This window comes from Perissodus microlepis, chromosome 14, assembly GCF_051167445.1.
Source record: "Perissodus microlepis isolate ML-2025 ecotype Zambia chromosome 14, ASM5116744v1, whole genome shotgun sequence".
In the NCBI taxonomy this organism is placed as follows: domain Eukaryota; kingdom Metazoa; phylum Chordata; class Actinopteri; order Cichliformes; family Cichlidae; genus Perissodus; species Perissodus microlepis.
Genome location: NC_140474.1, coordinates 479,237 through 506,353, shown reverse-complemented (window position 1 = coordinate 506,353; position 27,117 = coordinate 479,237). Strand labels below are relative to the sequence as shown.

General features: G+C 48.0%; 1 protein-coding gene across 1 annotated transcript; it reads right to left on the bottom strand.

Moving 5' to 3' along the window:
* Nucleotides 1–857: 857 nt before the first annotated feature.
* LOC146372746 (segment polarity protein dishevelled homolog DVL-3-like) lies at nt 858–27,090 on the bottom strand. The gene is made up of 18 exons (XM_084951737.1): nt 26,749–27,090; nt 25,204–25,273; nt 24,237–24,370; nt 24,061–24,152; nt 23,823–23,967; nt 22,510–22,606; nt 21,708–21,777; nt 21,244–21,383; nt 21,080–21,156; nt 11,030–11,097; nt 10,865–10,945; nt 10,659–10,793; nt 9,277–9,444; nt 9,019–9,186; nt 6,605–8,867; nt 4,494–4,595; nt 1,100–1,302; nt 858–1,013 (listed from the first exon to the last, which is right to left on the bottom strand). The coding sequence occupies exons 1-15, from the start codon at nt 26,910–26,912 to the stop codon at nt 8,575–8,577; spliced, it is 1,902 nt and encodes a 633-aa protein (XP_084807863.1). The 5' UTR covers nt 26,913–27,090; the 3' UTR covers nt 858–1,013; nt 1,100–1,302; nt 4,494–4,595; nt 6,605–8,574.
* Between the last annotated feature and the right edge of the window lie 27 nt (nt 27,091–27,117).

Genomic DNA, 27,117 nt, shown 5'->3' with positions numbered 1-27,117 from the left:
TGCTGTTAGACTGAACCTGTGATGTCCAGCAGGGGCAGCAGTGAGTCCGTCTCCATAGACTTCCATGTTAAAGGTTCACAGCACAAACAAACATGTTTACAGCCTGAAACACAGACAGTCTCTGTCAACATTTCCCCCGCCTTCATAACGCCTGTGGGGGGGGAAATGTTTATATAACTCACCTCTTTGCATTATTAGGGGTGTGGCCTCTTTGACTGAAAGGTAGATGGTATCTGCAGTCTGGACCAACCCAGTATTACAGCAAAGCGTGTACATGCTAACCTGTGTTTACATGTAAAAGTGTTAATGTCTGTTTGAATGTTTCACGTCATAATTTCCATGTTGGCTTGAAATGTCTCCCTCTGCTGGCTCTGCAGCTTACTGCACATTTGGAGGGTCACAGCATGAAATGGACACTGTGGACTGCGTGTCTGTTACACGCTTTGCTGTGATATCAGGACTGGACGTGTTTGTGCTGTTTTTAATGACATCATGTGACCAACAATATGGCTGCTGTGAGGTTACTGTACAGAGCGTCCACAAAGGTGGAGCTCCAGTTTTAGTGAAATTCAAGGATTTTGATTGGATGTTACTAATGAGCAGGTATCTGTGGTAGCAAGCGTCAGCTGATGACTCCATCCTGTCATTTCTGATTGGATCAAAGCAGCCTGGAGTCCATCTTTTATTTTCAGTCTACTGTGAGTAAGCACGCGTCACGCCGCTTTCACTGGTCCAGCACCAGTCAGCACTGGTGGCTGAAACAGGCTGCAATGTCAAATCAAAGGAGTCTAATCAGCATGATGACATCGTCAGCGTGATGGGCGGGTTCACGTAAACAGACTGAGACACTCGGAAAGTTTATTTTCACTCTGCTTTACTGAGGAAGATCGAAACGCTCTGACAGCGATCACAAACAGGAAGTGCACACATCGGCCTCAAACATCCAGCTGTGGCGTGATCGCCGAAGGTCAGCGACGCCTCCAAGACTGTCACACCTGAACGAGCCACAAAACCTGAGGAGGAGGAAGGGGAGGAGTTAATCAGCAGCAGATGATGAAGAGTGGAATTCAGCGTGTATGTGACGATTTCCTGTTCTCACCTGAAACTTGATGAAGGTCACAGGAAGTGTGCAGACCTCCTCATGTCCAGCAGCCTGGTGCTTGGCGCCCCCTGCAGGAAGTTCTGTCAACGCTGTATTTTCTTTAGGTTTTGATTTTCTCGTCCAACGCTACAAAAATCAAAACCTAAAAAAACCACAGAGCCGCAGCAGCAGCACAGCGGCGCCATGGGACACGCCTCTTCCTGTTTAGAAAAAAAAAACAAAAAAAAACCCACACTGGACTGTGTCCCAAAACATCGGCTGCATCCTTCGGAGGTGTCACGGTTCGATATTTTTTCGATACAAAAAATGTTCATGCCTTTTTAATTTGTCATTTATTAAAATTATAAATATATATTTTAACTCAAACGTACAATTTTGTAAATGTAATGTTGCTGAAACAACAAAGTAATAAAAAAATAAATAAATCTGATGGAGGAATCACTCATCTTTGGAAAAGAGAGTTTATTACAGAGAAATGGCTCTTTCCAAAATAAAAGCTATACTATACGCTTCTTCTGGGCTATATTCTCAGCAGCATATTAAACATCAGGTCCCCATAAGGAGAATCCTGTGCTAACGGCTGTCTACATGACTCGGGTAAAGTTTGTAGCATGCGTGCTTGTTGTTTTTGTCTGCTTCCACTTGTCTTTGCACGAGGATGCTGTCGGAGTAAATGTGCAGTCATATTCGTTGTGTTCCCACTAGTGCTGTCAGCGTTAATCTGAAATGACGTTAACGCCACAACACGGCAAATCTCCGTTAACGAGCTACCGCGGATCGCCCCGTGCGTGGGGCTGGACGGCCAACACGTTAACGAGCTAACTGCGCTAACGCACTAGTTCCCACCAATGTAATTGAGCATTGCGTGGCACATCCGACATCCTGTTTTACTTTAGTCCATGACGCGCTTACCTTCAGTGTCATACGTCACATGAAGACCAAAATAGTTCCAAACGCCAGATCTGAATGAGGGTGGGGGAGGTTCAATTTGCCGTGTTGCAACGCGCTTAGCTTCTGTCTTGCTAGCTTGCGCTGCGCTCAGTGAATCTGCGTTCAACAGTGCAGCCTAGGCGGAGTAGTCGAACGCAGATCCACTGAGCGCTCAACACAGACAGCATCGTCAGAAGGAAAGTTGATAAAATAAATGTAAAAATTTGTATTGTTCAAAACATATGCGTACCGAACCGAAAGCACTGTATCGAACGGTTCAATATTGATACGAGTATCGTTGCACCCCTACTAGCCGGGGTTCAATGGTCACTCGAGCCGGCGAGAGCAGCGGATCCCCGCTGTCTTTCGCTACTCAGGTTAAACATGATATTTAAGTCACTCGGATAACTTAAATCGTAAAAGTAAATCGGTTTGGCTGAGATCAAAGTTATTAGATTAGATTAAATAAAACTTTATTAATCCATCGGATGGGTTCCTCCAGGATTTTCACACAGTTGAATAAACGTCAAACAGAAAACTGATTAAACAGAAGTGTGAGACGGTCGAGAAATTACGCCAGTGTCCTGTTATATTTAGATAGCAAGGAGCAGACGGCCGAGTTTATTAAACCCCACCCAGACAGCGATGACGCAAATCTGAAGGCTGGACCGTCCAATTTCACAACCTCGCACTTCCAGCCTTCTCGGTCTTCAAAGGACCCGGCCCACGTAGACCACGAAGGCCGGGTCCTCAGGAGGACGCAGCCTACGTTTTGGGACACAGCTTGGGTCACAGAAACACTGCTGAGGTAATACCTGAAATCACACTTTACCCTCCACCGCAGCCACACCTCCAAACACGTCGGTCAGCGCCGCAGTTTTAGGTCACGCCCTCCCTTAAAGAGGAAATGTCCTCCAGCCCCGCTCTGCCATGATTCCTGACGGCATCCGTGCAGCGATGCAGGAATGTGGTCAGAGCTCGCCGACCACTCGCTCAATGTCAGAAACACTCAGTAATAAAAGGTCAGAGCAGCGTGCCAAAAACTCAACTCCACAGGTCACATCTGTGGAGACGTGACCTGTGGAGACTGAGCGCCGGGTTTTACCGCACGGTCGCCGGGTTGGCGTCGCTACGTCAGTCCTCAGGTGGTTGAACAGGACAGGTGAGCACTGTGGGGTTCCTGTTCCTGTCACCTGCACCTGACTGTATCCAGATATCAAACATGGCCGACACCGCGGTGCACACGCACAGTTGAGCCAACATCGTAAAAAGCTCTCCGTCATCTGAGACTGCCTCCTCAGCCTGAACACGAGGTGACCGGGGTCGTCCGCTAACACGTGTTTGATCCACTAACGTCCACGCCGCTGCCGCTCCAGCTGTTCGAACGCAGCGCTCAGACGTCTCCATTATACCCGAGGTCCTGACGGGCCTGTCGGAGCAGACGCTGTGCATCGGCTGGAGGTTGGACCAGCGAGCTCACCTGTGAGCCCGGCGTCACTCACTGAGCTTTCCATCAGCGCCGCAGCCCTGCTGCTGTTGCCTAGCAACAGGCTCCCTCTGCATGTCTGCAGGACCGAAGGAAGCTGCAGAGCGTCACGTTCAGCACGCAGCTCTGCAACGGCGGTGGGAGAGCACCTGCCTCAGGGCTCCATCGCCATCACCGTCCAACAGCACAGCACACCGTGTGACTCCACACTGCCTCTGATTGGTCCAGGAGAGTTGTGGTGCAACCGTGAGATCAGAGTTTAAATCTAAACGATCAGGTTCACATCGAAGCAGCCCCGCCTCCTGACGCAGACTCAGCATCCAAAGAGAGAGTGAAGCGAGGCTGCGGTAACCACGGGAAACGCCCGACGGTACAACGAGCTTCCTCCACTCACCGTCATCAGACAGATGGCTGGATTCGAGATAAAATGGAAAGCTGAACCTCGGAATGCTTCAGTGACAGCACTGCAGAGGGCAATCACAGGAAGCAGCGTTTGGTGCAGCGTCTCACCTTTGACCCCGGCTGACCGTCACAGATTAGGTTCATTCTGCATTTACATCCAGCTACTGACGAGCTGTCACATGACCTGGTTTCAGTTCTGGGCCGGATCGATCAGTAATCAATCAACATTAATGAATCTGTATGGATGACCTCAGCGGGCTCGCTGCGTTACATCCTGTAAGGGTGTGGAAACACTCCAACATCTTTACCACGGAAACACGTTTCCATGGTTACTGCTGGAGGATGAACAGTGAGGGCCGTTTAAGACTTTTCTACTCCTGGATCTATATGACATCATAAGCACCATACAGATGCCTGTGAGGGTCAGCCAATCAGAAGCCAGCTGTCTAAAAGGGGAGGGGCTACAGTAACTTGTAACTTTCAGATGATGTTAGGATAGAGGAGTATGACTTCGAGCCCTGAATCATGCTAAGTTGCCCTGAGTAAAAGATTCTGAGCATGCTGAGGCCTCACCTGCTGTCATGGTGACAAGCTCTGGAGATCAACACCTCCCCCGCAATCGTGGATGAGGAGCTGACACCGTCAGTCAGAGCCAATCATAACGGAGAGTTGCAGCTGCACAGACAAGAAGAGGGCGCAAGTCATTACAGGCAGCGCCTGGGAAACACTTCACATAGCAGAGGGCGCTGTTCCCGACTCGGAAAACTCCATTCCTCCTGGTCGTTGAGCTATCGATCCCGCTTATCGGTTCTTGCACTCGTGCTATGATCAGCTGATTTTAGTTGGCGTGTCGGAGGAGGAAAACGGCGGTGCAGTCTCCAGCGTGGATATGCACATCACTTTTATTTTATTGCACAAAAGGGCGAGATACAAACTGCAGTCTGCTGCTAACACAACTTCACTCTTTACAAGCAACTGCACAGACAGCATGTTAATGCTAAGCTAGCCAAGAACCCAGAGTGCACCAGGTAACAAACAGATGAGCCGTCAGGCTGCAGCCTCCTCTACCTGTTCAGAATCACCGTGGCGACCGCTTTTTGTGCTGGTTTTCATTTTTGCGTTGTACCAAGACAGGGGTGGGCAACTCCAGGCCTCGAGGGCCAGTGTCCACGATCCAACACAGCTGATTCAAATGGCTAAATGACCTCCTCAACCTGTCTTGTAGTTCTCCAGGGGCCGGGTAATTAACTAATCATTTGATTCAGGTGTGATATCTAAAACCTGCAGGACACCGGCACTCGAGGCCTGGAGTTGCCCACCCCTGTACTAAGAGAAAGACCTGAGAGAGGTGCGTGCTGCTATGTGGGGCTGTAGCCTCATGGTTATATCGTTAGATGGTGATTATAAGCGCTTCAGATCATTTTACAGAGGAACATGAAAGTAACGAATAGTAGAACGAAGTGTTCTGTGTAATATGTTACTGAGTACAACAAAGAAGGAAACCTCAGCACGCTCAAACATGCGACCCACAGCGTGTGATTCATTTACATGACTGTAATGTCTTAGTGATGCTGGTGAGAAACAATCCATAAGAGAATCAATACTGGAATCGCTAAATTCCTATCAGTTTCCATCCCTGGCCAGCTGATGACATAATGTTAAACTGCAACATGAAATGTGGACCGTGGGTTCAGAACCTCAGCGTCCATGCACAGAAACATCGCTCAGCTGGAAATGAATCCGCAGTAATCCTGATGACAGGCAGGCAGCTGAACACTCTGAAATCTGACTGTCAGAGCAGCACCTGAACAGAGCGTCGTAAATAAAGCAGAGTCCATCATTATTTTAATTTCACACACAGAGACCAGCTGTCAGTTTACCTTCTTATAAATATACATCATCTTTTCTAAAGAAAGCTCGTTTGTATAAATGTGAAGATGCATTTGTGGTTTCCCTGTAAACGTCAAACTACACCACTCCGTGCGGATGCTTCAGATTATAAAGATGAAACGTTTAAATGCTGGCGGACATGGTCTCCCCTTTTATTGTTTCATATGACATATTTATTTTAATCGTAGACACGAAAAGGCGTTTTGATATTCACATATGTGCACACAATAAGAACATCTCCACACTGAAGGTTAAAATGTACGCTGACAGCCTGCAGTTACCCGCTGATAAACCTTAAAAGGGGCGCACTCCGAACTCCATTGAAGAAATCTCCGTTTTAACGTTGGTGTTAAATTTCCCGGGATAGCGAAGGAAACTCTTCAGATCGTTTAGCGGCCGGTAACGGCGGGCTGTGCCGCTGTTTTCGGCAGCCTCGTGTGTCCCCCCAGTTATTTGTACCTGGACGGGAGGACTGAGGTTTCCACCCAGTCACGTAGGTTTCGGCGCCGCTCACGAGAATGGTATTTATCGACGACAGCGACACATAAAAACGCTAAAAAGGTTCGTTTGTCTTACACAAAGCTTCCTTATGGGTGAGCCGAATTGAAGGGCGGCTCCTCGGCTCTCACTGTGGACAGTACACCGCAGCTCAGGCGGGAAAGACGGGAGCGGTCAGCGCCGGGAGCGAAAACCGGGATTTCTGACGGCTGCTTCGGAGCTAGCCGTTAGCAGCTGCTGCTAGCGCTGCCGCAGCGGTCAGCCACCGCTGCTGCAGTGCGGACGGACGGACTCACGGGCAGAGCGCGGACCGCTGCCGGTGTTCCCCGGCCCCGCGGACAGGCCGCTGGCTCCCGGCGAGGATTCCTCCTGGACCGCGAGCCTCATCGTCGATCCATCGAGGCGTTAGGACCGGACCCTCCGTCTCCACCGTTCGGTGCCAAGATGTCTGCGCCGCGGCGGAGCTCCGCGTAAGCTGACGGAGCCCCGCCGGCCGCGTCCCACTCAGAGCACCGCCCTCCTCCCCCGGGACACTCCCTGCCCTGCGGGACCCCAGCTGACCGCCGCGGCTCCCTGTGCCAGCGGCCCGGGGTCTGGTGTCGGTGTGGTTCGAACACCGGCGCGTCCCGGACCCCGGCCGTGCCCGCTCCCGGAGCCCGAGGCGGCAGCTGAACGGTTTGGGACGCGTCCCAGCAGAAAAGAGCGAACCGTGAACGCGAGCCAGTGACGTCACCGTCCGGGCCCAGACATCAGGGGTCCCCAAAGACCAAGGTTAGGCTTCAGGGTGACCGTGGGAGAATGTGTTCACTACAACGCAGTGATGAAAGAGGCGTGTTTTGTTTCTGAGTGGAAAAGTTCAGATTGAAGCTCTTCGGGGTCACCTGACACAATTCTCTGTTTTTACATGTTCTAGATTGTTTGTTTGTTTTTTTTTTTTTTTTTTCAAATAATAAGATAAGATAACCTTTATTAGTCACACACGTGGAAAATATTTCCTAGTCTTTAACTTTTCCACTACCGGTATAAATGAATAAATTACTTTATTATTTTTATTCATGTGGATATTGAACATGTATGTCTATAAATGCACATCACATGAAAAATAACATGTTTATTTTGTTTTAAAAATAAACTTGTGATATTTATGTCATATGCACTATATCCACATGAATAAAAAATAACAAAACAATTCTGACCAGCTCTCCTCTACATTATACATGCTTCCCTTAGGCAGTATCATCAGAAGACATAGCATACATTTTCACCCAGCTCTATCTGTCCATGAAGCCAGGTAACACACACTGGTATCTAACCAGATTCTTACTCTGGGTGGTGTTCACCTGTCTCACAGAGCCCGAGCTTCACGGCCCATGAGGCCTCTGTGTTTTGTAGTTTTTGTCCAGCGTCACCCATCGTTCAAACAGCCTACTGTAATCAGCTCAGCGTGCAGATCGGACAGAAGCATTTCACACATTTCAAAGACTTTTATTGTTTTAAACAACTCAAATGTCTGCAGAGGATACACAGCGTTTCTCTGAAAGCTGTGATGGAGCAAGAAGGACCATCCTCCGACCATGTTGCTGGTTTCACTGGGTTTTTATTTCTTTCAGGTTTGGTGTTTATGCTTTTCTATACTTTCAAATGTCTCCTTCACTCTGCTGTCACTAATAAACAAGTGACCCGAAGACACGAGCAGCTGAAGTGTGCGCAGGAAACCGGGTCAGCACGGACTCGAGGAACCGTCAGTGAGCTGGACCTGCTGGACCTGCTGGACCTGCAGGCCTGCGGACGACAGCCGGGTTGGCAGGGCGTATCTGCAGTTAGTTCCCGTTTCCTCTCGCTGACCTGAACCTGCTTCTGCTTCCGGTTTGGATCTCCTGTCGAGCCCAACCCGGCACACGATTCAACATCCGGCAGCTTCTGGAGACGAAGCTCAGCTTTCCCTCTGCGACGTCCTCACGGACAGGAACCAGAGAACCCTGCGTCGATGGAGAAGAGAAGAGCCTCAGAGCGAGGTCCTGACGGGATAACGGATCAAATCGAACGCTCCCGGCCTCTGAGCTGCTCCGATCTTCAAACACGTGAGGATGGCGGGTTGGACAGGGGAGTGCTGGAGGCAGGTGAGGTCAAAGGTGTGCCGCTTCACAGTGGAGATTCATAAATAAAATCTAAATATGACGAAGAGCAAACTTTCCTGAATCAGCTTCATTCAAACTACGAACTCAACAGTTTATAATCACGGAAACGTTTCCAGGTCCCAATGTGATCACATGACATCCACAAAGAAGTCGCCGGGGTTTCCCATGGCCATGCGGAAGGACTGGTGGGAGGCGGAGACTCCAGGCTGGGCTGTTGGAAGGTCATGGTGCTGACCTCTAGATGACGGCAGGAGGTCTTCAAAGCAGCTCGGAGGTCGCTGGACGCTACTGTCACTGAGAGGCTCCACCTCCAGACGCTTCTCAGGAGAGGCACTCGCTTCCTGTTTGGAGGCTCTCAATTCGCTCCCTCCTGCTCCTTCCTCCTGATTATCGCTGCAGTTCGAGCCGCTGCTACAGCTTCCTGTGAGGTCACAACAAACATGACATCATTACTTCAGACATCATGATGTCAGTCATTTCACAGCGACCATATTTGGACAAGAGCGGCCAGCTGATCAGTAACAGCCAATCAGAACCCACTGCGAGTGTTTGTACACGAGTACGTTTGTTACCTTCACTACATGGGCCTCCTCCTCCTCCAAGGGCCGGCAGCTGGTGGAGCGGGTGGGGGGAGCTGTAGGGGTGGGGGATGGGGTACTGGTAGGGGAAGGTGAGCTGGTCGCAGTCAGACCCTCGTGTGGAGGCTCCTTCCTGATCCATCAGTGACATCACAGCCATGTCTGAGGAGGAAGCACAGAGTCATGATCAGCGCAGCAGAAACCTCAAACTCACGCTCTTATTATGAAATGTTTTTAACTTCCTGCCCTCACCTCCACAGAGGTCTCCGAACACATAATAGCACTGCTCGGAGAAGGTCACCTTGTTGACGGTGTGTCGGATGAACCCGGCCTTCAGCAGGTTGCCGGCATACTTGCGAGCCTCGCGTCGGTCAATGAAGCCATCCACGTTACGGTGCAGCCAGTCCACCACATCTGAACCTGCGGGGGTGGAGGGAGGCCGTCAAAGGTGAGGCACACATAACTTCCCGCTTTCCTAAAACCAGCCCTCGCTGCAGTCGAGCCACCAAAGCTCTGCGGGGATCCGATGAACGTCCCTGGAACCAGAACCAGCTCTAACTGGTACTTGCTCGCTCTCCGAGCCTCGTGGAGTGAACGTCCTCACAGGGCGCCATTCATTGTCTGACGGCTCCTCGCTAGCACACTGTGGTTGCCTAGGTAACCCTCCAGCATATTTACTACCAGTGTAGTATCCTGTACTCTCATTGGTTGGAACCTTAGTTGCTCATCTCAAAGCTGATAAGGGTTTATCTCGGGACCCGCACACTTCAGTGTGGTTAACAAATGCCTGGCACGCTGATGATGATGGTTTTGCTACCATGGCGCCCCGCGGGCGACATACCTCTCCGTACTCTTATGCTAGTACTGCTAGCTGCTGTCGCATCTGGAACTTCAAAGCTAACGTTAGTCTGGGTTCTCCAAAAAGTTGATTCTGTTCATCTGGACGTAGCGTTTTGTGGGAGAAACGTTTCATCACTCATCCAAGTGACTTCTTCAGTCTTCTCTGAAGAAGTCACTTGGACCAACTTTTTGGAGATTTACTTTCCTGGATGATTGAGAATGCATCAAGACGTTAGTCTGGGTTCAACATGGCCAGTGACCAATCACATTGTTGTGATGTCATAGCAATGTGGAAAAAAACTTGTTGCTGTCCCCTCGGGAAAAAATCCCAAAAAGGGGGCGGTGCTGTTTCCATGGTCCAAAGCGATGACATCACAACAATGTGACAGGTCACCTGCCATGTTGAACCCAGACCAACGTTAGCTTTGACAATTCAGGAACAACACCAACACGGGGGTACCAGAGCGAGCGCCTGCTCCTACAGGGGAGTGTGGGTTCGGCCGGCGGCCACATCCCGGTAAACCGCGCTGGCTCGCAGGCTAAACAAGCTGAGGGTACCACACAAAGGGCCACTGTGTGTGACGGACGTCATTCGTAGCTCTAACATTGGTGGTGTACAAAGTGGACGGACGGTCTGGATCGGCTGAGGGCGGAGACCAGGTCAGAGCGAAGAGCGAGTACGTGAAGACGAGACGATGAGGTTTCCTCAGTGACTGAACCCACACATGATGGTCATCAGAGGTTAAAGGTCACGGTTCCAGGATTCAGACCAAAATATGAGCCGGACTTCTTACCGATGAAAGCGTTGGGGATGGTGATCTTCAGCCACATCCTGTCTCGGACCTCCAGGCCAGACTCGGGATTGGCCATCGCCTTGACAACCATGGTCATGTCACTGTGGATGTTGAGGTGGTTCTCCTCGTTCACGCCTGGAAAAAAGTAGCAGGTTAGCATCTGATGGACAGGTGACGGGAGGTGCAGAGGATGGTGGGTGTAATACCGTATAGTGGGAGGAGCCTCCCCGTCATGGCGGCGGTGTGAGACACCCAGGCAGCAGGGTCGATGGGACGGACTGGCTCGCCTGTGGAGATTTGGATGTGTGATGTAATCAGATTACTTTATGTAACACCTCTTGTGTGCCAAACAAATACCGACGATAACTCACTTCTCGGCAACGTGAAGCAGCCTCGCGGGTTCGGATCCCAACACTTTGCCACGGTTAGCGTCACCGGACTGAAAGGAAGATGACACAGATCGGTCATTATTCAAACAGTAACTTTATTCACACAGCAGCCTCCGCACAAGCACACAGCTCAGGAACAGTGAGTCTGGGAGACTCACACTTTGTTATGTCAGAGCATCAAACTCTACCACGATTTTAGGTTATGCGAGGTTACCAGCCACCAACTAGCTGATCGTTCCTCACTGAACCTGACAGATAATCGCTTTATCACTCAATGCAGCTTGGAGCTGAAGCATGACAGGAAAACTATTTTAAAGGATAAAAAGAAGGTTTAGAAATTGCTTTGAAAGTCTGAGGCTGCAGTACCAGTAATGACTAGCAGATGGTGATCATCTTAAAAAAAACAAACGGGAAGTTACACGATCACGAGAGCGATGTCATGTTTTTTGTTTTGGTTTTGGAAACAAAACCAGGAAAACTTTGAGGAGCTCCTTTTAGGAGGCGCCACAGCAGAGCTTGTCCTCCTCGGTCACTCCAGCCCTCTGCACGTCCTCCTCTCCTCCCGCCTGGCAGCTCCATCTCCATCCTCCCTCCCCTGCACATGCTCAGACCAGCTCAGCCTCTCTGACTCTGAGTGCTCCCTCTGATGGACTCATCATCTCCCAACAAACATCTGAACACCTTCAGATTGACTCCACCCTCTCCATCACATCACAGCAGGACATCTTTAAAACTTCTCCTTCTTCTAGAACCAGCCGGAGATTATCCTCCCGCGCGTTCCTGGTCTGCTTCTCCAGATTCGAGCAGAAAGAAGCTGCTCTGCGCTGGGCCAGGAACCATCAGCTCCAGTACCAAGGTGCCACTATTAGGATCTATCAGGATGTCAGCGCTTTGCTCGCAAAAAAGAGAGCCGCGTTTAACAGCGTCAAGCAAGCGCTGTATCAGAAGAACGTCAGATTTCACCTGTTATATCCAGCCCGGCTGCGAGTGTTGCATGGAGACGATAGGCTCACCTTCGATTCACCTGATGAAGCCCAGCAGTTCATCGACCGGAGTTTCGGTAAGGATTAGGACAATGAGCCGCGGTTTGAACTCTGCGACCCAGCGATGAAAAAACTCCTGTGCTTGGCAACATGTAAGTCAACTTGCGGTCCGTGGACTCGAAGTATAGACACTCAGTGATGTTCCTGTTGGCCTAAATAATATTATCCTGAGTTATGTCTCTAATTTATTTATACTAAAGTTGATGCCTTTCAACTGTGAGTAACAGTCTCTCTCAGTCTGTTCTCTAAAACCTAAAAGAGGAATTATGGATTTGATCAACTGGTCCCTGAATGCAATTGACACCCCTTTCTCAACAAGAAGTCTGGGCTTGGGTGAGCCTGAGTGCTGAAGATATCTACCTATTCGGAACCACGGTAACAGGGTTCTTGCTGATCGGAGCTGGCTTGGCCCTGGCTTATCGAAGAATTAAGAAAGTGGAACCGGCTGTTCAAACCCCCACAAAGCTGCCCGCTGGGATTGAAACGATGGGACGAGGCGTGAGTTTCTCAAAATGGGCTCATTGAGAGCAGCACGGATAAGATCTTGGAGAAGCTTACGGCTGCCATGAATACTCAGAATAAGATCTCTGAGTGCAGACTGGATACATCTTGGAGGGGCTCACTGTGGTCGTGAGTTCTCGGAATCGGCTCTTTGAGCACAAGAATGACAACATCACAGAGCGCAAGGTTGATAACATCATGGCGAAGCTCGCGGCTCTCCAACGGGAGATTGAGAGACCAGTGTTGGACTGTTAGAACTGCTTTGAAATTCATATGAGCTGTTCGCACTAAAGTAAAAAGCACCATCACTTCATGCGGATACCCCTTCGACCCCAGCTGCGGTCGCAAGGCTGGAGCTGAACAACAACACCCTGATAACGACTGTGTTTAGACTGTTTCTTCCCATTCCATGCAAGGCCACCTGGGTTGGCTGGAAGACTGTTTACTTAGCCTAGCAGGGCGAAGGACACTGTCTCAGCTGAACTCTGGACACGCACACACTCATCCCCCCTCCCTTTCCAAACGCCATCGATGCTTGTTCCCTCCTGGGAACACGGCGGGTCTGAGCCCGCGCTGGAATGGTAGCGCTGGGCAGGATGGCTGCTGTGTTTGCTTCGGATTACTCCTCACCCCCCACCCGACCCTGTGGCTTGTCACGTGTTCCTTAACCCTTTAAGACCTACCATAGAACCAAATCCGCCAGAGCTTACTTTATATTTTTACATGCTGTAGTGCCATTTTGGGGAGCACTTCAAGTTACTATACATCAATACAACTGTTATAGTGCAAATTTTAATAATATGTATGCATTAAGTCCATAGTAACTACATGAATTGCAAAAAATTGCAATAAACTACAAAAATATTGAAAATCGTTTTTGTTTTTGTTTTTTACATATATTTCTACTTAGAGAAATTTAAGAGGTTTATCCCTCAAAACTTTAAATACAAAAAAGTTGCAAAAAATAGTTTCCAACCACAGAAAATTTATTTTGAGTGTCTCATAGTTTTATTTTTCAGATACACCAATTTTTATATACTGCAGAAAAAACAAAAAACAATCCTATAATGCAAATTTGCAAAAAAAAAAAACAGCATGTGCATCAAAAACTATTTAAAGCAGTGCAATTTGAGTTCTAAGCATCCTAGAAACTATTCAGAAAAGCATAAAGTCAAACATGACTTTTAAAAACACCAGAATAGGCTTATAAGGCCTACAAGTAAAAAAAAAAATACATTTTCCGCGAAAATGACGTCACTTCCGGTTTCGGACAGGTAACGGGGAACATGCGATAGTTCGCGCTGACGTCTATTTCAGTGTAGGAAGTGTTATGAACAGCTGATCGGATCGGCAAAGTGTGTTTCTGGGATATTATGTTTTTGTTCCTGCAAGCGCTTTTTATGCAGTTTTTGCAAAGCTATATGTGGAAGGAAACTGTGACCTAGGACAAGCTGATGGCATGAGATGTAAGTACAACTCCTCCGGTTTCATATGCAAAAAAAATTATTGCGCTAGCTTATGTGGTTCCGGTTCTACAGGGATTTAAAAATAGTTACGCAAAACGGAGCGTGCCCGCTCCGACCGGCTTTAAAGGGTTGTGCTGTGGACATTTATGTGCTTTTTGTGCAGAGGAGTTTTTTGTTTCCTGTTCTCATGCTGTCCTCCCAGGAGCCCAGCATGAGTAGAGGGCTCTTTTTTTCACTCTTGGACTTTCCCATTGTAGTGTATATTTCAGTGTTTTTTTTCTGTAACGCTACCGATCTCCGACCTGTATCCCCATGTGATGTCTGTGTTGTGTGTGTAAGGTCGGGGGGGGGGGGGTCCTATTTCACTGCAGGGCAACCTGCACGTGGTGAATAAAGCCTTGATTGATTGATTGATTGATTGATTGATTAATTATATTCTATCATAGGAACTGGGAGCCTTCCTGTACAGAAGTGTTAAAAAAAAAATGTGTTCCTGGAAGTTTTTAGTAATAGTGGTTAACCTGCAGCTTGCCTCAGAGAGAGCGACAAGTACAGGTTTAGTTCTAGTTTTGTTTTCATCCTTGTTTATGGACAAGAGTAAGGGAAGGGACACCACCAGATCTTTGCAACGTTTGTTCACCTCTATGTACACAAGTACATAGAGTTGAAATTTTCCAAATCGTGCACTTAAATATGCTCATTGCTTACCTTTTTTTCTGGTTATTCTTATGGTGTAATCGCCTTAGTTAAACATGGTGAATGGTACTGATGTGGGGGCGGCTGCTGTGCGATTCATTAGCTGGAATGTGAAGGGTTTGAATGGGCCTGTCAAAAGAGCCAGGATTTTTAATCATCTTAAGTATCTGAAATGTGACATTGCATTTCTCCAGGAAACCCACCTGTTGGTAAAAGATCACATCAGACTTAAGAAAGGATGGGTCGGAAAAACGTTCCATTCGAGCCTCAACTCAAAAACATGTGGAACAGTCATACTAATCCATCAAAGAATTCAATTTAATGCATCCACTGTTATCTCAGACCCGCAGAGGCGATTTGTGATGGTTTCAGGACTCCTGTACCATAAGCCTGTGGTTCTGATAAATATTTATGCCCCGAACTGGGATGATGATGATAAGTTTATTAGCAAAATAATATCATTAATTCCAGATATGAACTCAAAACAGCTGATTTTTGGTGGAGACTTGAACTGTGTGATGAACGTAGCACTTAACCGTTCCAGCTGTAAACCTACAAATCTCTCCAAAAAAGCCAAGTTATTATCCGTTTTTATGGCCACTGGTGGTGTTTATTTCCACAGTGTAAATCATTTTCCTTTTTCTCTAATGTACATCACTCATATAGTAGAATAGACTATTTCTTCATTGACCAGAATCTTCTCCCCTTAATCAAGAATACTGAATATTTAACCATTGTAGAGTCAGATCATGCTCCTGTACTTTTAGATCTTGCGTTTCCTTTTTACCAATCAGAACATCCACCCTGGAAATTAGACAGGACTCTCCTGGCAGAGGAGGATTTCTGTGAAACGATATATAAAAAAATAGATGACTTTCTAATTTTCAACCAGAAAGATAATGTTTCACCTTCCCTCTTGTGGGAAACATTAAAGGCTGTAATCAGGGGAGAAATCATCTCATATTCATCTAGAAAAACACAAAATGAATCGAATTAGGCAAGAGGAGCTAATTAAAACCATCTCTATGTTAGATGCTCAGCACTCTGCTTCTCCTTCTCCTGAGCTTTATAAAAGGAAGCTAGACCTCCAAACACAAAACAATTTGATGTCAACTGAAAAAACTGAACGTCTTCTGCTAAAATCACGAGGTTATGTACATGAGCACGGCGACAAAGCCGGACGTTTATTAGCACACCAACTTAAATGCCGCTCAGCCGCACAACAAATCACACAAATACGAAAAGATGATGGTGAGTTAACAATTGACTCTGAAGAAATTAAAGAAACTTTCACTACGTTTTATTCAAATCTTTATACATCTGAGATTACAAGTGACTGCTCTGATATGGAGCATTTCTTTAACAATCTGCAGGCTGCTCTTGTAACAGCGGCCCATAGGACTGAAGCTGAACTTCCACTCAAATAATAGGTACTGCAATAAAGGCAATGCAGAACGGCAAGGCACCGGGCCCTGATGGGTATCCCATTGAGTTTTATAAAAAAATGTCTGACAAGCTAACAACAATTTTACTTGACGTCTTTAATGATTCTTTGTCTCGTGGGTCACTTCCACAGACAATGACTGAAGCATCTATTTTCCTCCTGCTGAAATCAGGTAACGACAGCACAGAGCCTGGTTCACTCCTAAACTGTGATGTAAAAATCTTGGCTAAGGCTCTTGCCCTACGCCCAGAAACCGCAATCCACGACGTAATATCTGCTGACCAAACTGGCTTTATCCCAGGCCGTCACTCCTTTACGAATGTCCGTCGGCTCCTAAATGTCATCCACTCTCCTGCATCCAGCGTGGTGCCTGAGGTGGTTATCACGCTGGATGCAGAGAAAGCATTTGATAGGGTGGAATGGGGTTATTTATTCGCTTGTTTAAAATAATTTGGTTACGGCCCAAATTTTATTTCATGGATAAGACTTTTATATGCATCACCCAAAGCCTCTATAATCATAAATGGTAAATGTTCACGTTATTTTAAGTTGACAAGGGGTACCTGTCAGGGCTGTCCAATCAGCCCATTGTTATTCGCCCTGGCCATAGAGCCCCTCTCAAACACTCCAAACCTTGCCATCAATTGCAGGTATTCATAGGATGGATAAAGAGCATAGTGTCCCTCTATGCAGATGATCTGTTAATGTATATATCTGATCCTGTTTCATGTGTCCCCCATATTATCCACTCCCTAAGCAGCTTTGGCTCCTTCTCTGGGTACAAACTGGACTTCAGTAAAAGCGAATGTTATCCTGTTAACGATCTGGCTCTTCAAATACAGAGCAGTGCTGCACCTTTCAAAACAGCCAAAAACGGCTTTCAATATCTAGGCATAAATATAACAAGAGATCTGCATGATCTCCATGAAGAAAACTTCTGTCCGCTACTTGAAAAGGTCAAATCAGACTTAAAGAAATTGAAGCCACTTCATTTATCGTTGGCAGGGAAGGTAAATTGTATAAAAATGAACATACTCCCCAAGTTTCTTTATCTTTTTCAGTGTATCCCACTTTATCTTCCAAAATCCTTTTTTAAATCTATTGATAAAGCTCTGATCTCATTTATATGGGATGGGAAAAAACCTAGAATACGCCTGGATCTGTTACAGAGGCCTAAAAACGTAGGCGGCTTAGCCCTTCCAAATTTCCGCCATTACTATTGGGCCTCAAATGTTCAAAAAATCATATGCTGGCTGATGAAGACTGGTGCCAAATTGAAGCGGCGTCTTGCATCTCTACCTCCATTAGAGCCTTGGTCACCTCCAGCCTTCCAATCTCCTCACGGCAGCACACCAACAGTCTTATAGTTATTAACACCCTCAGAATATGGGCTCAATTTCAAAAGAACTTTGGGTTTGAAAATCTTCTCGATTTAACCCCTATACACAATAATCACCTTTTCCTTCCAGATTAGACTCTGAATTTGCTCTGTGGCAGAGACGAGGCCTCCATAACTTTTCTGACATGTACACAGACGGTGTCTTGGCAAGTTTTCAGGATTTGTCACACAAATTTGACCTCCCTCGGTCCAGCTTATTTAGATACTTTCAAGTTCGCCACTTCCTTCAGCATCATAACCCTGACTTTCCAAATATAACTCCATTTACTGCTGTAGATGATCTGTTGAAACTAACATTTAAGCCTAAAGGCCTAATCTGAAGAATTAGTAATTGTATAGCCTCCTTTCAGAATAACAATGCCAAAGATCAAAGCAGACTGGGAGGATGAGCTGGGGGTGGTTTTGGAGGAGGAGACCTGGGAGAGCGCTCTTTTAAGAGTAAACAACAGCACTTTCTGTGCCAAATTAAACATCATACAGTTCAGGATTCGACACCGCATTCACTACTCCAAGGCAAGACTGGCCAAAATATTTCCAAACATAGATGCAAGCTGTGAGAGATGTAGAAATCCCTCTGCAGATTTAACACATATGTTTTGGTCATGTCCTACTTTAAAAGCAATTTTCAAAACACTGTCTGAAGCATTGAATGTTGAGCTTCAACCCAATGCAGTTATGGGTATATTTGGTGCTAGAGATAGAGGACATAGAACATTAAGGAAGAGTCATAAAAACATAATTGCTTTCACTACACTGCTTGCACGCAGAAGGATATTGTTGCATTGGAAGTCAAAGAAGCCACCCAAAGCGGCTCTGTGTTTCAGTGACCTGACACAGTTCATACAGCTGGAAAAGATAAAGTACGCTCTCAAGGGGTCGAAGGAGAGATTCTTTGCTGTTTGGGATACATTGCTAAAACATTTAGAGAAAATTAAAACCATACCCACCTGATAGATGCTTGACAGCTGCAGTACATCCTTTTTCTGTGTGATTGTGATTAATTTTGTGCAAACTTCCCTTTAAGTGCACATCTTCAAATATGGTGAATTTCCTTGCACCTCATTTAAATTCACTTTATTCATTTATTTATTTTAATTTTTCCCCTCTGGATCGCTGTCCAACATGTTCTTGGGGTGGGGTAGATATATAAAAAGGAGCATTGGGGCCTTGCTACATGTATATCTTCGTACTACATTGTTGATGCTCAATAAAAAGAAAAAAAAACTTCTCCTTCGGTTACACTCACCTCCACCCGCCCCACCCTGCCTGCACTCTCCTCTTCACCTCTCTGTGGATGGTCAATCCCAGGTATTTAAAGTCCTCCACCATCACTACCTCTGCTCCCTCCACCTGTGCCCCTCTCGTTCGGATGGGCCGATCGTGTCTCAAGAGTTGGCAGTTCGTCTTGTAACCTGGAGTACTGCGCTTTGAGTACTCCAGGAGAGTAAAAAAGCACTATATAAGAATCAGTCCATTTACCATATGCCTCCCCAGACCATCAGTGATGACAGAGCACAGTCAATGACTGCCTAAAATATTCATTGTATGTGCACAATGACAATAAAAGGCTATTCTATTTTATGTTATTCTATTCTACCCATCACCAAACCCACCATACCCACTATGAAATCATAACGTTCTCAGACCCCTTCACATCTGTCACATGTGCTCAGAGTGAACCTGCTCTCGTCTGTGAAAAGTTTTGGGCACCATTGGTGGACCTGCCAATTATGGTATTCTATGGCAAATGCCTGTCGGGCTCCACGGTGCCGGGCAGTGAGCACAGGGTCCACTAGAGGACGTCGGGGCCTCAGACCCCCCTCATTAGTCTGTTTCTGATTGTTTGGTCAGAGACATTCACACCAGTGTCCTGCTGGAGGTCTGTAGCTCTGAGGACGCTCCTCCTGTTCCTCCTTACAAAGAGGAGCATTTACCGGTCCTGCTGATGGGTTAAGGGCCTTCTATGGCCCTGTCCACCGATAACTGCCCATCTCTCTGCATGGTCCTGAGACCGTGCTGGGAGACACATCAAACCTTCTAGCAATGGTACGTGGATGTCATCCAGGAGGAGTGTTGGGAAGGTTACATTTAAAATGTATTCCACTACAGATTACAGATTACATGCCCCAAAATGTATTTTGTAACGTATTCCGTTACGTTACTCAATGAGAGTAACGTATTCTGAATACTTTGGATTACTTAATATCATTCTTTTTACAACTACATAAATGTCCTATTGCTGTGTGATTTATTACTATTACTGAAGGTTCCTCTCCACACCAACACCAACTAGATGTTTAAATCTTAATATAAATGAGTAACAGTAGGTGGACATTAGGTAAGGCTGCACTTTTTGCAGCGATCGTGTATAGAAAACTGTTCCGCGCACAGGCATTAGAGCCTCTTAATGAGTGTTTTATTTGGGTTTCCACCAGCATGCAATTACCAAAAATAGAGAGGGGACAGCCTAAGTTATGAAACAGGAAAAGACCGTCGTGTAATCCATTCATTTCAACAAAGTAACTGTATTCTGAATACCACCTTTTTAAACAGTAACTGTAATGGAATACAGTTACTAATATTTTGTATTTTAAACACGTAACATCGGTACATGTACTCTGTTACTCCCCAACACTGACCTGGAGGAGTTGGGTTGCCTGTGCAGGGTCCAGGTTTGGCCTCATACTATCAGCAGTGACACTGAGACTAGCCAAATGCAAAAGTACTGAAATAGACTCAGAAAACAAGTAAGAGAAAATGTCAGAGGTTCACCTGTAAAAAGCATTCCTGTTTTGGGGGTTGGGTCATCGCACTAGTCCAGTGCTTCCCAACCACAGTGGAACATTATCTGGTTCCACCTGATTGGTACTCTAAGCAACCGGCGTGAGTAACGGGCAGAACAATTACATCCTCTTCCACTAGGAGGCAGTACAACGAGCTGCTCTAATTCAATGGGTTGCCAACAGACAAAGAAGAAATGACATAATGGTCGTGCTGTGAGACGACGCAGCCGTGATAGCAATAGATAAATATTTGAAAAGAAAAAGCAGTCAGTCTGACGTGGGTCCTGGAGAAGGCCCTAGCATCAGTAGTGGTCAGCAGAAAGCAAAGCAGGTGTACTGGGACAAACCGAGCCCAGCCCACTATGCCTGAGGCGCGGGGGAAATGCAGTGTGATTTTTCTGATGTGAAATATGTGCCGTGGCTCCAAAAGATTGGCAAACACTAGCTCAGAGCACCTGCTGTTAATTTCATTCAGACGAAAGCAGCAGAATCGGATGAACCCCAACTCGGAGCTGACCGCTTTGACAGACTCGATGGTCCGGTTAAAGCGTTCCTTTGATGCAGCGTCTCCACTGCGACGCAGGAAAAACACCTGAGCTCCTGCACAGATTCATTTGTCAGATATATCAAAGCTGGCTTTAAACCACGTGATCGGCCTTGGTTACCATGGCGATCTTACGGATGAAGCAAAAGGTCTCACCCCGGTTTGTGGACGATCTCTCGGAGGACTCGGACGGCGTCGTCGTTGCTCATGTTCTCGAAGTTGATGTCGTTCACCTGACGGAGACACAGACGACACAGCATCGTGAGCCTTCTCACCACCACCTTTAAAACAGGAAGCGGATTAAACGGCATGAGCGGCACCTGCAGCAGCATGTCTCCCGGCTCGATGCGTCCATCCGCCGCCACCGCTCCGCCCTTCATGATGGAGCCGATGTAAATGCCTCCGTCCCCTCTGTCGTTACTCTGACCGACAATACTGATGCCCAGGAAGTTGTACCTCTCTGACAGACAGGCAGGCACACAGCAGGGTTACCCTGAGCTCTGCTGCTACGTGCAAACATTCCTGTCACTGCGAGCTAACAGCCACTCCATAATAACTCTAGCTTCTTAAACCTGCGTTCTCACTAATGTCCTGCAGGAGGCGACTTCTGACTGTACTCCTGCATGAGCGTGCTGCTCAGCTCATGCTTTCAGCTCTGACTGAACAAGCAGCAAGTTACTTTTGGTCCAGTTGGAGTTTCAGAGAAACAGGAAGCAGGGGAGGGTTTAGGGCGGGGCTACGGTGTGATCGGCAGCAGCGCTCGCCCGTACTGAAGCGTACTCACCCATGTTGAGAGTTACAGTGATGATGTTGAGCGACATGGTGGAGTCAGTGACACTGCTGAAAGACACAGACTGACAGACAGACGGACAGAGAGAGGAGACAGTTACAGACGGACAGACAGACAGTGGAGGAAGGTGAAGGACGGCCCCCTCAGACAGGAAGTTCATCAGGTAACGTCACTGACAGAGTCCACAGGTGTCCGCAGTCCTGAGTCAGCTGACCGACTCATCAGTGGCACCTGCTGTCAGCCTGGACCAGTCACATGACTGACTCTGACCTCCGTGAGCTCAAAGGTCAGACGGCTTTGGTCACAAAGACCGCCCACATTAAAGCACCTGCGTGTGCGCACAGGTACGAGGAGGTAAAAACCAGCCCGCAGATGTGAGTAGAACCGCTGCATTAGAATTCACTAGAAAAAACTTTCACTGAAGTTGGTTTGTCACCTGACCTGTGAGGATTAACAAATCACCTGAGAGCAGGAATGTTGTCACCATGGTAACCAACGCACGAGACCCCACAGGCCTCCACACAGTGACCCTGACCATTGTTGGTCCGTCTGTCTGACCTTTGAACCCTGCACACTCCCACAGGTCACCTGAAAACTCACATCTGTTTCCTGTGCAGCGCCGCCACAGCTGAGGAGGCGCCGATGGCCTCCGACCAATCAAGTCGTTTGTTACAGGAAAAAATAGGAAGTGTCTGAACTCTGTCAATAACGCCATCTGATGTCAGTGTGTGTGTGTGTGTGTGTGTGTGTGTGTGTGTGTGTGTGTGTGTGTGTGTGTGTGTGTGTGTGTGTTTACCCTCTCCATCCGCTGTGTTTTGGGTTTCCGGTGGCGGCGGCGTTGACGCCTGATGAGACGCGGTGAGGAGCTGCTCTGCTCTGTTGATTGGCTGAACCTGAAATGATGTCACAGAGGGAAGCACACCTGGCTCAGTCCAACTGACCTCACAGCTTACAGATACCTGTGTGGTTGGGCGTGGTCACTCGGGAAAAATTAAAGAAAAAATGTAAATATTTGTACAAACAAACAGGAAAAAAGCTCGATGTGTTGAAGGAAAGAGGACGCACGAACCCACGCGCCTTCACTGAGATCTGTTATGTTTTGTTTGTTGTCTCGGCTCCTCTCTCAGTCCCCTGTTTCCCCCTTTATGTGTATATGTGTTTGTGAGTGTGTATCCCGAATGCTGGCTTAGGAACGTCATCGGGAAGCTGAAGCTGGCCACGCCTGCCGTACATCGAGCCTCACTGGCTGAGCTTCAGTCGGCTCTCAGGGGGAAACGTTTCCTCGCCAAACTAATTTCTTTGTCTGGTCAGGATCTGGGAAACGAGTGTGTCACGACTCACGCCACAGAGCATCACCGCTGTGCCGAGGGTATCACTTTGTTACCTTCACTGGACATAAACTCACTGTCTGTTTTTGGAAACGTCCGAAAGGTCTGATTTTATCTTAATAAAATGAATAAAAAGTAAGTGAGACTAAAAGTCGTCGCTGTCATTTATTATTATCATCAATATTAAAAATTAGTAAAATGACTCAAAATTATTGATGAAAGTTTAACAACAGTCATCAAAATAAACATCATTTGTTCACAGATTAAGTCCAAATAAATACATTATTATTTTTATCACTATGATCATTAAAAGAAGAGGTGACATGCACATACCTGTGAGCGATATTTCATAAAAATTTTGCGAGGCTCAAATTTAAAAATAAAAAAAAATCTGAAATCCAGAGAAAACCTGCAAAAACGGACGGACGGAGGAGGGAACACATTATTTCTGCTCATGGATGAGCTGGGACGCTTTTATCTGCGGGACAATACAGACTGCAGCGCTAGTCACCTGACCTGCAGCAGCCAATCAGAGCAGGAGAAGGAGAGCGGCGTGTGAACAGGATTACTGGAGCAGAAGAAGCAGACCTAAGGGCGCCGAGTGCGTGTCATAGCAAACCCACCAATCACAGCGAGGTCTGCTGATGATGTCATGAGCTTACCTTACATACTTAAAGCAGAGGGAAAGTGTTAACCTGCTGATTATGAGCATTATCGAGAGGTCAGAGTTCACTGAGGATCCTCACAGGTACAGGTAGGCGTGTCTGTGAGTGAGACTGACCTTCCTCCTGAGTCTTCCTCAGAGGAGCAGAAACTGGTTGTTTCCAGTTCGCTGCTCTGCTGGGTCGATGAACTGTCGCCGCCACCTGTTGGCTCCACCCCCCTCTTATCAGCTGGGCAGTAGGCGTGGCCATTCAGGCGATCACCTGTAGAGACCACAGCCAATCAGCAGATGGCAGGAAATGCCTGTCACTGTTTAATAGGTGTGCAGGTGACACCTCTCTCTCTCTGCGTCTTACCTTGCTCACCCACATCTTTCCTCTGCAGCCTCTCTGAAACAGCAGGTTTGACCTCTGACCCCTGCAGCTCATCATGGCTCACAGTAGCAGCACTGAGACAGACATGACATCACTTCCTGTCAGCATTGAGGCCTGCGCTACAACACGTGTTGCATTCTGGGCCCCGGTGTACTCACTGGAAGGATGGCGGTCTGGAGTCTCCGATACCACCTGTCCTCTCTATAGGGGGCGGGGCTAAATTGGTGGGCGTGGCCACAGACTGGACATCTGAACCTCTGAAATCCAGCTGGCAGGTGTCTGATGACACCAACTGCAAGGAGGAGAGACATGATGAACACCTGAAGGCTCAGGACACACGTGTGTGTGTGTTTGTGTGTGAGTTGTGCCTGTTTACCACCACTGTGAGGACACAAATTACAACTGACATTGTGGGGACATAAAGAATTTTCCGTAATAAAGGTTTAAGAGTGGGGAAGCTTCTAATTAGAATCCATTCAGTGTCTTCCAGTTATCCAATAAATAACACAACAAAATGTGTTTTCAGTCTTTTAATGTGACTGAAAAAAGCTGTTGTGTGCCTGGAGGTGTGTGCCTGCAGGTGTGCCTGCAGGTGTGCCTGCAGGTGTGTGCCTGCAGGTGTGTGCATGCAGGTGTGTGCCTGCAGGTGTGTGCATGCAGGTGTGTGCATGCAGGTGTGCCTGCAGGTGTGTGCCTGCAGGTGTGTCCCTGCAGGTGTGCCTGCATGCAGGTGTGTGCATGCAGGTGTGTGCATGCAGGTGTGTGCCTGCAGGTGTGTGCCTGCAGGTGTGTGCATGCAGGTGTGTGCCTGCAGGTGTGTGCCTGCAGGTGTGTGCCTGCAGGTGTGCCTGCAGGTGTGTGAATGCAGGTGTGCCTGGAGGTGTGCCTGCAGGTGTACCTGGAGGTGTGTGCATGCAGGTGTGCCTGGAGGTGTGTGCATGCAGGTGTGCCTGCAGGTGTGTGCATGCAGGTGTGCCTGCAGGTGTGTGCATGCAGGTGTGCCTGCAGGTGTGTGCTTTGGCTGACTGTGTCGTTTTGAGACAAAGGAACGATTTTAGAGTTTGTCCTTAATCATCATCAACAGTCCTCATAAACTCAGCTGTACCATGTTCGTGTGTTACTGACCCAACAGACAACCCGTCCATTCACACAGGGCAGCCTGGCGTCATCATCGCTGATCTCCTCTTTGACCACCCTGTAACACATCAGGATTAGCCATGAAAGAAAATTAAACATTAGTACTCTAAAAATATCTAATAGCACATGTGGGCATCTCAGGTATACAAAAGCCACACCCACCTGCTATCAAAACCTCATATTTGTGAGGGGCAGCCAATTAGAAGGAGAGAGATGCAAACAAACTGGACTAACATCACGACAACAACGCTGAGGGTTTAAAGTGGGCGGTGTTATGGTGGCTACGTCCATCTCATATTCACAATCTGAGTATTACTGCAGCTGTGGCGGAGACACAAACCCCGCCGGGTGTTCTCCTCCTCTTTGTTACACTCAGAGTCACAGATCAATACCGAGCAGAACGATCGATCGATCATCGCAGCACCAGCTGAGAGGGGTCACACACATGTGCTGGTCTGCCTATCTTTGTGAGGACACATAGTCACGGACTCCATCCCCCAAACCTGAACCTGGTTATAATCTGAGCCCTGAAACCAGCTCTGCACCTCTACGCAGCCGTACAGTCTGTCATAAAAGCCCTGTGTGTGTGTGTGTGTGTGTGTGTGTGTGTGTGTGTGTGTGTGTGTGTACACAGGGATTATAGAAGCTCAGATTATTAAACAGTTGTTTCATCAGCGGTTCAGAGTAAATGAGTGAATAAAAATGAAGCGCTCACACTGAAACACAGGCTGGACTTACGAACCGTCAGCAGTTTGAGTGTGTAACTCCACAGACTGTGACCTGTGTGTGCAGAAGGGTTTAAAACCACACAAATACAAAGACGAGTTTGAGGCGTGAAACCTGCTGCAGCGTGCCCACGTCACAGCGCCGCTCCATAAAAGCTCTTTCACGTGAAAACAGCAAAAACCAGAGTAAGTGAAACGTGCAGAAGGAGCCCCGGAGCGCCACCCTCAGACCGGAGGGCGGGAACATGTTGGGGAGCCCGATGTCACGGGGACGCCACAGATGTGAACAGATTTGAACGTGGGTGGATGAAGCGGAGCGAGATGTTCTCCAGAGAACTTCCTGTCAGGAAGAACCACCCAGTCTCCGCCTTGTCCACCACAGCTGCTGCACACGTGCGGTACAGCGGACTTGCCCACCTTTGACCCCGAGGCCACAGGTGCAGCATCGGGTGGAGCAGCTCGGCACCAGGCTCCGACCGGGCTCTGCTGCCGCCACCTTAGGGTTTCTCCAAGTGTCAGACTGCAAAGAGGGCGGAGCACCCCCGATGGCGCCAAAGGCGTGGCTCCAGGCTGACCTCTGACCTCAAGCTCTGAGGGGACAACACCTGTTCCACATGGACAGGAGGCAGGTGGGGGGCGCTCCCTGTTAGGCGTCTGAGGTCCTGCTGCTGCTGAGGGTCAGCTTCAGCTGCTCCACCCTGACATGCGCAGGAGGGTGATTGTACCTTAAGAATAACAAACATCGCGTGACGGGAACAATACACTCACCCGATCACGGATCAATGAGCGCACGGACCACGTGACTCACCCGAAGTCGTCGTCCACGGACTTGAAGAAAAATTTCACGTTGGGTTTGTTCAGCACGTGCTTAAAGTCCGCCAGGGTCACGCGCTCCGCGGGCACGTTGATGCGGACGAGGTAGGGGGTGTCCTGGTCCTCCAGGTGGTAGATGACGCGGGTCTCCTCCGCCATGCCCGCGAGCCCGGCTTGGCAGTCACGGGATGACGCTGAGGAGACACAGCTGTGCACCTGTCCGCGCGCCCGCGCTCCGTTCGTGCGCGTCTCCGCTCCAGAGATTTCGCTCTCGGTCCAGATGTGTCGGTCCAGCTTCTGCGGGTCTGATGCTCCGTCTCCTCCCGACGCCGTCAAGACACACACGCACGAACACCCACTTCCG

Bases quoted from the DNA above. Each gene is read 5' to 3' on its own strand.
- LOC146372746 (XM_084951737.1), bottom strand. From the start codon at position 26,912: ATGGCGGAGGAGACCCGCGTCATCTACCACCTGGAGGACCAGGACACC. The intron at 22,607-23,822 runs GTCAGTCTCACT...ACATCATTTCAG, and splicing joins GAGGAAGACTCAGGAGGAAG to GTTCAGCCAATCAACAGAGC. The intron at 21,157-21,243 runs GTGCCGCTCATG...TGTCTCCGTCAG, and splicing joins CGGGAGACATGCTGCTGCAG to GTGAACGACATCAACTTCGA.